This window comes from Syngnathoides biaculeatus, chromosome 18 (genome assembly GCF_019802595.1).
Source record: "Syngnathoides biaculeatus isolate LvHL_M chromosome 18, ASM1980259v1, whole genome shotgun sequence".
Classification (NCBI taxonomy): domain Eukaryota; kingdom Metazoa; phylum Chordata; class Actinopteri; order Syngnathiformes; family Syngnathidae; genus Syngnathoides; species Syngnathoides biaculeatus.
In genome coordinates this window covers 11,889,229-11,899,951 of record NC_084657.1, presented here as the reverse complement: position 1 = coordinate 11,899,951, position 10,723 = coordinate 11,889,229, and the positions used below count along the sequence as shown (strand labels likewise).

Sequence of the window (10,723 nt, the reverse complement as noted above, 5' to 3'; positions counted from 1 at the left end):
AACGTATGTGAGTACAGGAAGTGAGGCCTTGATTGTCACCGTTGGAGCACTTTCTTGGCGTTCCTCTTCAGGTTGGCGGTCGGGGTAGGGCATCGAGTCAGCTACAACGTGAACCAAATGTTAAAAAAAAAAAAAAAGTACACCCATTTGTTGTCTGCTGACCTGCCAGATAGATGAGCGGCGGTCTACATCCTTACTCCACATAATCGTCAAATTGAAGGATTTGTGAAAAATGCAAAAAAAAAAAAAAAGTTAACGTACACGTTTTCCCTCATTGGTGGTCGATCCTTGGTTATTGAGCTAGATAGACGAGCAGTCTACGTCTCAGGTCAGCAACTAACGAGTCCAAAGAAAACAGAGTTCACGATTTGATTAGTACACTAACTAAAGCATACAAGTGTTAAAAAGTAGTTTTCTACAGTTTTTCTTCTCCCAGCAACTCTTGCCACTTATAATCAGGCTGATGCAGCGTCTCTTTGCTACACTTTTAATTGCATAACCCCCACACACCCGCCCCCGTGTACATTTTAAAAAAATGTATTTTTAAGTGATGCACCGTCACAACTAAAGTGCTTTATGAGATTTGAAACGCCGGTCCCGTCGCGGCGACGGAGCGTGGGGCAGGGGGCGGAGATGATGATGCAAACGAAGCTAGAAATGAAAAATAAAGACAACGGCAAAAATAATTTTCTGTTATACGTTTTGCGGGAATGGAGCTGCGTCGGAACCGGATATTATCGCAATTGTGTTTGCTTTCAAACAGTACGTTTTTTTTGTTCCAACATTCTGTTCTAAGCCTCTAAACTGCTCTTGACACTACGTCCAAAAGGCGGAAAAAATTTCCGGGTTCTTCTCCCCGATTCCGATGGCGTTGATGCCGCAGCCCGGTTGGAAAATAGGTTCCCTTTTGCTAAGTGGGCTTTGCTTTTGGGGCGTGGGGGTGGCAGCTAATGACTTAGCTGCTGCCAGCGGCCTTGAGGCAGTCCTCGGTCACGCCCTGAGAGGCCAGCTCTGACAGGACGTTGTCCAGGTAGTTGGGGTCCGGAAAGCCGTGTCCCGACAGGTTGGACATCATTTCCGTCTTGTGGTGGATGCCGTTCCACACCACCGTGTCGGGCTCCCCGGTGGTGCTGGACGTGCCCACCGTGAAGATCAGGCGCCGCATCCACGCCACCTTCAACAGCTCCAAAACCTTCAGATGGAAGGGTGGGAACAAAACTTATTGGTAGAATTTTCAAAGCTGTTTGGGGGTTACAGATGTTTTTTTGTGAACATGATGCCTTCCTATTAAATTTCACATTTCCATATTCCAAAATTGTGGACTATGAAATGAATTCCCCATTTATGGCGCTTCCAATGACAAGTTAGCACCAAACTAGTGGAGCAAATTCTAACAGCAGATATTCCACCTTTCGCAGTTGGGTGCAGAACGATATCATATCACGTGCCGTAAACGAGGGTTTATGTTTTTACCTTCCTGCCTTTGTCGCTGTCCGGCAAGAAGCAGAAGCGAGGGAATCCCCGGCAGGTGAAGGGTTGTCCCGGGTTGGGATGCTCCGGGCCCTACGGTGCCAGGACGCAAGCGCTGATGATTCGGCGATTGCGGTTCACGTTATGATAAAAGTCCGCGGCCCCACCTGTATCCCGGGCGGGATGCTGTAGATGATCTGGATGGTGCCGCAGTCCGGGTGCCCGGGCAGCGGTTGGGGAATGCTGTAAATCTCCATCTTGCCTTTCGGCTGCGTGCCGGTCTTTTCGCCGTAAATGGTCTTACACGAAGGGCACTGCAGGCTGCCGTCCTGACGGGCGAGAGAGAGGAGAGGGGGGGGGGGGGGGGAGCAGTGTCCGCTTTTAAATGGATCAATAAAAAAAAAAAAATGAAAAAATGCTAAAGACCAGACCCACCGTGACCTTGTTGATCGGATGTACTTTTGTCGAAAACCACTTCAGTTAAAAAAAGCTTTTTAGCAGTTATTCATTTGTATCATTTGATTCTAAACATTTTATAGTAGCTGAAATTAAATATATAAAAAATATATTTAAGGAGTACCAAATCATTTATTCTGGGAAATGCAAACTAATGTATCTTTTAATCTAAAATAATAAATAGATCATCAATTTATTGATTTTGAGTTGTTATTCATAAAACTGCTTGTATTCTATAATGAATTTTTTTTTTCAAATGATTAAACTGTTTACATTATTTTGGAATTAATTTTTCCTAAATTAGATTCTTGTCAAAGAACAAAAGAAAAAAAAACTTGGGGCATGTTAAAATGACTTGGGGAATTATCTTACATGAATTTTCAAAGTACATTTGATCAATAAGTAATTCATTTTTTCAAAGTACTCAAAAAAATTGCATAAAATTGTAACCTATGATGTAAAAACAAATTACACTTATCCACTTACATTGATTTACAATATACCTATTGTACGTTATTAAAATCTATATACCGTAATTTCCGGCCTACAAGCCGCGACTTTTTTCCACACGCTTTCAACCCTACGGTTTATGCGGCTAATTTCTGCATTGTTTTTCTCCCGGCTGCAAAGGGGCACTTGAGCGGAAAAGGGAAGAGTGAGACCGGTGGAATATATGTGCCGAGGAAGTCACTTTTACCGGTCCGGCCCTCTTAGCACTGTGCTAGTGTGTTACTGCCGTGTCTTAGTGATTGTTACCGGTATGTTTTTTTTTTTTTTTTTTTTTTTTTTACCTTAGCGTTAAACTCTGTGTACTCTTTTTTTTTTTTTTTTTCCGGAAATATCTCGTTTCAATGTGGGCATATCCTCTTATTTCAACGCATTTGCGTACCTTGGTGCCATTGTTGTACATGGCCAGCATGCAGAGCATATGCAGGGTGTGCCCGCACTTGACGAACTTCCCCACGGAGTCTGGCAAGATGACCTGGCCGCTCTCCTGCGCCATCGCCGGCGTCTCGTAGCCGGAGGGATTGGACAGTTGATCCATGCAAATGATGCAGTCCTGGGGGGGCGAGATGGAGGGATGTGAGCAGGAAAAAAAACAAAAAAAAAAAAAACCACAGAATTCTGCATGCGGGTACGACCTCGTCCGGGACGCCGGGCACCACCTCCATGTAACGTCGTATCACCTCCTCGGCTCTTTGAGTGGAAGCTGAAACGAAATGTGACCTTTGGAATCAACACCCGAGGAAGGTCGCAATTGTACTCTCGCAGCCACCAAAAAGAAGTTAGCAGACAAAACAGATGGAAAATGAAAGGCAGCCATCAACAGACCGGGAGACTCGTTGAGTTATGGGATGGAGTCAATTGCTTTCGACACGAGCAGGCTGGAGTGGGGCGTGTCAGGAGTCCTGGCGTTGCACGATTCCCTCACACAAGGGCCTCAGAAGGCAGACAATACGATCGACTGTGGGTGTAAAATTATCCCAAACTTTGGACAGAGACTTTTGCGCACCCTTCGCTCCTTATCGTATTTCTACATCGTGTTTAGTGCTGCAGTAATGTTAGCGAGCGCGTGAAAAAAATAATCATTGCAAAGCTTGGAGGCAGATTTTTACTCTTAACTTTTTTTTTTTAAAAAAACAGCTGAGTGGCATCTTGTTTCTACTAAAACCTCAGATGGCAGACAATTATCAAGCTTCTGATGTGATTCATTTGTTGGTGTCAACTGCTTTCGACTCAACACGGCGGGAGAAGCGAGTCTCGGTGGTGCCGCGCTGCGTAAATCCCCCAGACGTGAGTGGCGTCTTGTCTCTGATACGATCTCAGAAGGCAGACAATTGCTCAGTTGACTTGGTTCCCCCCTGTTCTATGGGGGTGATGAACAGCACCTGGCGCAATACCGCGTGGACCGGCGGAACCGTCGACGCTCGGCAACAAGATTCCCGCATTGGCTTCCATGGTGCATAGCTGACTTTCTGGCGCCTTTTTCAAAAGGTCGGAGCAAAATGTTCTGGCTTTAAGGCTTCCGGAACCGAGACACAGACATCCCCGGAAGGTCGGACTTGTCCCTGAAAGCCTGGAAAAAACCCATCGGGTCATTTTCAGCCGATTCCATGCTTGCAAAAATCTGGACGCCGTCTCAGGGGGCTTTTGTGAAGTTGCCGACTACACTGACTGCAATAATTTTTAAAATGTGAGGCAAGTTTGAAGTCAACCGTGCACCCTTGACACACCGCAACGGAAAATTTGATGGGCGACCAGAAGCACGAGACAAAATGGTTGGATGGAAGACGGAAACACGAGGACGGATGCAGGTGATGAGATGGGCCCCCCCGCCGAGTGAGGACGGGCGGGCGGTTGCGGTGCGGTAGCTACCTCTCCTGTGCTGCCTCTTGGCTCTCTTAACTGAACTGCCGGGGGACTTGCCGGGCCTGCTGGCGGGGGGGAACTGGACGGGCGGCGGCTGCGGGAGCGAGAATTGCTGGGGCGGCAGATGCTGATGCTGATGCAGATGCTGATGCGGAGGAGGCTGCGGGAGGGGGGCGGCGGCGGTGAAGTGCACGCCCAATCCGACCGCCGACATCAAAATGGAGGCCATGCCTGGAGCGGGGAGGGGAGGAGGTTCGAGGCGGGACGGGGCCGGGGCGGGGGCAAAGCGGGTGAGGTGCGGGAGCAGAAAGGAACACATTCAAAAATAAAAAACGTATGAGATGGAGCTGCGACCGACGCTCCGACTCCCACCTGGAGACCGTCGCAATTTTTCTTTAAATTAAATCAAAACTCTTGACAGAAACAATAATAATTAAAAAAAAAAAAGTCTCACACAGACCAGCAAATTTGTAAAAATAATTAGTGCTCAAGATTAATGTTTTTCCAAGGTGTGTGAGGCTGTCGGTTGCTGCCAAAACAAAATGCTAAATTATTCATGAAATGTACTTTTTTTCCCATTTTATCAATATTTATTCTTGATGTATTGAAACGCAAGGTATTCCTAATTTACTCCACAATTTATAGATGTTTTTAAGCATTAATTTATCCCCAAACTATCCAATTTTTTCCACGATCTAAAAATATATATTTTTTGTAATACATTCAGCAATACTTAATTCAGCAAATATTTTACACCTAAGACCCGTTTTTCATGGAAAGGGTAACATTTAATCGCAGATTGAAATTGTATAGTTGTTGTATTATTAATATTTAAACCAGTAATAGATCCTAGGGAAAAAAGTAGTTTAGAAACATTTTCACTAACATCTACACATAAAATTAAACCGGAATTTTTTTGTTTTGAATTGTTTTACGCAGACTTAAAAAAAAAAAAACTGAAATGCTAAAGGCTTTTGACAAGAGCAAATCAGACAAGGCAGAGGCACATAAAACCTTCAAAAGCAGATTATAAATCACCAAAGAGTAAAAAAAAGAAAAGAAAAGCAAGTGCAGAGGGGACAGGAAGCGTTTTTAGTGTTTTACCTGCCAGGGCCGAGCTGACGCTGGTGGATCCGTTGAGCTGAATGGGGATGGAAGGAATGCTGGCGGGGGCGAGGGGGGAGGAAAAAACAAAACAAAACAAAAAAACACTTGGTCAGTGGATCTGTAGACACAAGTCTGCTTCTGCTCTTTCTACCGGATCAGATTTGGAGCATCCTGAGGTCCTGAACCTCCGGCGTGTGAAATAACAAACGAGCGATCGCTTTTGGCAGCTACGGACAATGAGCAGGAAACGTGGCGGCCGTGATAATGAAGCCTTCGTGCGTAGGGAGACAACCGCGGCGGGGGCCTGGAGGAAGCGCAAGTGACAAGCATGTTAATGTCCCCTCGTTAAAGTGGGACGTTCTCGGCCCCCGTGGGGAACAGGAAGTGGATAGAGGATTCGCAGCTTTGGTTGGATAGCGAATAATTTCATTGCTACCCAACAAGTCGGCTGAATTAGGTACAAAAACTACAAAATTGCTCAAATGGCTTCATGGCAAGCAAGTTGAACATTTATTTGATATCCTTTCTATGCGGCAAAAACGTGTACTAGTACAGGGGTCCTCAAAACGTTTCACACCAAGTCCTGCTTCAAAAACTTCAAATACAATAGTGTAGTATTAAATGTATTGCATGTACAATTTTGATTCATAAAACTGCACTCGGCCGGCTCAGCTTCTAAAAGCGTTGGGCCTCACAGTTCTGAGGACCCGGGTTCAATCCCAAACCCGGCTGTGTGGAGTTTGCACATTCGCCCCGTGCCTGCGTGGGTTTCCTCCGGGTGGGCACTCCGGTTTCCTCCCACATCCCAAAAAATCTGCAACTCTAAATTGCCCCTAGGTGTGATTGTGAGTGTGACCGTTTGTCTCAACGTGCCCTGCGATTGGCTGGCAACCAGTGCAAGGTGTACGTTGACAGCAGGGATAGGCTCCTGCACTCCCCGAGACCCTTGTGAGGATAAGTGGCCAAAAAAAATGGATGGATGGAAAACTGCACTCAGTTAAATGTGGGAAAGCAAAACAAACAGGTGCAAAAGATTAAATAAATGTACTGCACTTAAAAATTAAATACCGTATAACTGAATCATACTTAAAGGTACTGTCATGGATTCCAAAAAAGTTGCGCCGCAGGAGTAATACACAGTTTCAACATTATATTTGATGATACTTTCATGTACCACTAGAGGGAGGCTGTGCAACACTATTTACAAATGTTCGAAAGATGGGATGCCGTTTATGAACCAAAAATGATGCTCGGTAAGTGAATGTTACGGCAGTGTGCAACCGTTTCATATCGTATCTATTTTGTGGCGGGCCCTGTCGCCCGCTGTGGGCAAGCGGCTCACTCTGCGCCCCTTCGGTGTGGGTCAGCCGGTGCCTTGCTTCGTGCCTTTACAAGGTTCAGCTCACAATTTGAACATTGGACGACAAAAAAAAAAAAAAAAACAGCAGTCACCAACCTTAGTCCGTTAGCGCTTGCCGAGCTGCTAAGAAGGGGTGCAGCTAGCTGGCTAGTAGAAGGCGGTGGAGGCCAGGGGGCTCCCCAAGACATCCCGCCGACGGAGAGGGGCCTGCGGGGGTACGGGGAGTAGACAGAGGCGGGGTGCGCCGCCGTCGCTGTGGCGACCCTGCCCGTCCCCTGCAGGCTGGGACGGTTCAGGCTGCCCGATGAGAAAGAGTGCCGGGATCGGCTGGGCATGGGGCCCGTGCCCCCGTGGCTCAAACACTGCTGGCAGGAGCAGACCGGGCCCCCCGTGGAGGAGGAGGAGGGGGGCGGGACGCCGGCAGGGAGCATGGAGGGCCCCGATGGGATGGCGGGAGGTCCGAAAGAGGCCAGCGGGTACGGCAGGTTGCACTGCCGCCGCACTTGACGCCTGAAGCCCGACGACTTGTTGACTTGGGCCAGGGACGTCAGGTCCACGATGTAATTGTAGCCGTGCGGGCCCAGGTCGGCCGTGCCCTGCCGGGCCTGGTAGCTGTGCTCCAGAAGGATGGAGGTGCGCGTCTCGTAGGGCGTCCAGCCGCCCTCGTCGTTGGCCCACTCCCAGTACACGCCGCTGCCCAGGCCCGACGACTGGGCAAACAGGGAGCGCCGTACGGACCGGGTCTTTCCTGCAAAAAAAAAAAAAAAAAAAACCACACAGGAAAGGAAATTTAGAAGCCGGCATTGTGAACCGCCCGGGCTCGCCGCCGCACATGAAACACGCGCTTCCGGGTTAGCCCGTTGGGATTTTGCAACATTTGATTGTCAGGACTCAATATGTGTGGAACATACGCAACATTTTCAAGAGGCGACTGACATTAAACAGAACATCCATTCAGTACGCAGTCCAATAGCTTCTGGACTCTTTGGGAATTTGTTGCTGTACTCATTGCGGCTTCATCACGCTGCTTTCTTTGCATAACTTGTTTATTACTGCTGAACACCCACGTTCAATTGCCAGTTGTCATTGTGCCGGCATGACCGCGCGACTGGCATCCTTACATCGCCCGGTGACCTCGGACATGAGGTTGTTTTGGCCTGGTAAAAGAATGCAAATAGGTGATCGCTAAATATGCTTGCCTCCACTTTAATAACTTTACAAAAGCTATTGTTACTCTTACTATATATATTTCCTTGTATTCTCTTCAACGTTTTCTTGTCTTTTTATACAATACGTTTATTTTTCCTTTAGTAAAAAATGCATGTCCCTTTTAACGAGTAAAATGAGAGATGAGGTTGGTCCTGCAATATATATTACAACTACATTTAATATCGATGTGATGTAAACAATAAAATCATTGATCACTTTTTTTTTCTTACGTCCGTTTTCCCAACAAACCGGATGTGGATGTAAAATTCTCGCATTTTTTTAACCAAAATGGGCAAACGTGGACCCCGAACGGGTCGATTGATAAATTTCACACGTGATCACGCGAACCAACATATTTGTAAAGAAAAACATCAAACAAGTGGCTGCCTGGTTATTCCGGTTAATCGAGGGGAGCAGTTTTGTCAATATTGCGATGACGACACGACCTACGTCATCGAGGCTAACAGGCCAAGATACCAAGCAAAAGGCCTTTAAAAAAAAAAAAAAAAAAAAAACAGAACAACCCAAATAACGTCTGTGACACACACAAAAAAATGATTTAATAACTCACCCGTGTCCTGTCTAAACTGCTTCAGGCTGGCCACGTCGATGAGATACGGCGAGAGGCCGGGGTCCGACTGCCCCAGGCAGATGGTGGCGGCGCCGGCTGAGCCGCCCCGGTGGCCCCGCGGCGACAGGCAGCGCTCGATGTAGGCGCTCACCTGGCCGCTGTAGGGCCGCCAGTGGCCCAGGTCGTCCTGCCATTCCCACACGGCGATCATGGGCTGCGACTGGCCGGACGACGGGGAGGGGGCCGGAGCCGTTGCCGCCGCCGAGGGGCCGCCGCTCCGGGAGACGTTGACCCGGGCGCAGGAGCCCGACACAATCGCCATAATTGGCCGCTTTTAGCTTTAGCTCGATGCTAACTTCACGGTGGAGCCTCGACGAAGAAAGGCTAGGCTAGCTGGGCTCGTTGAAGAACACCATTGCGAACACGTTAAAATCCCCTCGATGCCATCGCGTACAAGCATTGATCAGCTAAGCATATTAATATACATAATTATCGAAAAATGCGAGCCGCCTGCAGGGGGGATATACGCAGACCTTGTTTGGGGATTTTTTGTGACAGCGTTGCCAAGGGTGCTTTCCGTTTCATCCCACTGCTGCCTTCATTGACAATCGGAATGTATGATTTTTATTTTTATTTTTAACATCATGCCTCGGAGAACGTTTCAAGTATTTACATAAAAATGTTACGATTCGTTTTTAATTTAAATGTGACAACTTTTTATGTGATACGATTTTATTATCTGTCAACACAACTGTCCACGAATTTATGAAGGTATTTCATTTTCAAATTGACGGCGAAGGCATCGTTTTCTTCTTCTCTGATGACAAACATCTCCATTGTTCAAACCCGTTTTGGCTCGATGTCCACCTCGCTGCTGCCCCTGGCTGGCAGTACGCAGCTATGACAAATGATGACCTGGCAGGGCAAATGCACGTTTTGCACGATTTAACAAAAAAGAACAAAAGTAAAACGCATAATAGTAGTAATCATGAAAATTGTTGCAAGTTGACGTTGCATTATGATCAATGGACGATGACGAATACGTAGCCGATATATTATGGAGTCAGCTGTGAAAGAAATCTACTGACACAGGAAGGAAGCAAAGTGCGTTATGTGTCATTTTCCAGGGATCCTGGTGCCTAAACTGAGGATATTAATAGATATCTCAACAATATAAAAACACAAGATAAATATATATGTAACATTAACATGGAATAGTCTTTTGGGAAATAAATATAATCTTGCCACCCCTTGCAAATACAAGCCCCTCAGAAAATGAATGTAAAGACGGTTGGCGCGAGTAATCAACGCTAGTGTGTTTGGAACACAAATGGAGGCACAATGAATACTCTTTTATTCGTACTTTTTCAATTTCAATTTTTTTTTTTTTTTGGGGTGGAGTATGGGGGAACTCACCTATTTGCAGTTTTTATTTGAAGTTCTGCACCTATGTCTAGTATTAAAAATATCGCTTTGGCGCTCTCTTGTGGCAGATTGGTACCAAGCACCTCTGAAAAGCTTCGATGGAAAAAAAAATGGCACTAAAGCACCACTTTTGTCAAAATGAAGCTGTTCAACTCAATTCAACATAGTTTCTTTGCACCAAAATGCCACAATAGGGTGACAAAGCACTACTTTTCGTGAGTTCAGAGATGCCAAACATGCAAATATATGCGGCGGGGGTTCACTAATATTTTCCGGGATGGCAATTTGAACGAAGGTCTGGTAAGAATGCGGCACGTCCGCAGGTGGCCCACCTGATAGGCCCACCTGCCCCGCGTGGCAGATTCTTTGCGGCGTGCTACACAGCGGCACGTTTGACCCGTGGCAGGTGGCGTGAGATGAACAGCCGCGGATAGACAGCATCTTGACGTCGGATCAAAGGGGAGCGTAAAATATGTGGCCGGAACGCCGTTAATTAGCGCTTTTGGGCACCGGTCCGCTAAAAACATTTGTCGCTGCATTTTTGGAGCATTTAAAAAAAATAATATCTGAGAGCTGTTTGGAACTCACTTCACAATAAGCAGCAGATTAGAAGATAGTAAAGAATTCATAAAAAGAGGCTTCAAGCTGTTTATTGCCACTCTCTGTGAAACTTCCCCTGGAAAACTAAACATAAAACCAATAAAATTGCAAATTGTATATTTAAAACCACCGGAGAGTTTTTGCCTTTGTCGAGT

The 10,723-nt window shown here is 46.6% G+C and overlaps 1 protein-coding gene across 2 annotated transcripts; it reads right to left on the bottom strand.

The window, feature by feature from the left end:
- Positions 1–471: 471 nt before the first annotated feature.
- dtx2 (deltex 2, E3 ubiquitin ligase) lies at positions 472–9,149 on the bottom strand. Of its 2 annotated transcripts, XM_061802921.1 has the most exons (9): positions 8,544–9,149; positions 6,860–7,511; positions 5,401–5,459; positions 4,303–4,527; positions 3,069–3,136; positions 2,816–2,986; positions 1,638–1,799; positions 1,474–1,563; positions 472–1,192 (listed from the first exon to the last, which is right to left on the bottom strand). In XM_061802921.1, exons 1-9 carry the CDS (start codon positions 8,863–8,865, stop codon positions 956–958), a joined length of 1,986 nt encoding a protein of 661 aa, XP_061658905.1. In that variant the 5' UTR covers positions 8,866–9,149; the 3' UTR covers positions 472–955. The 2 variants fall into 2 exon arrangements, with proteins under 2 accessions (XP_061658905.1, XP_061658907.1); XM_061802923.1 differs by lacking the exon at positions 4,303–4,527.
- Between the last annotated feature and the right edge of the window lie 1,574 nt (positions 9,150–10,723).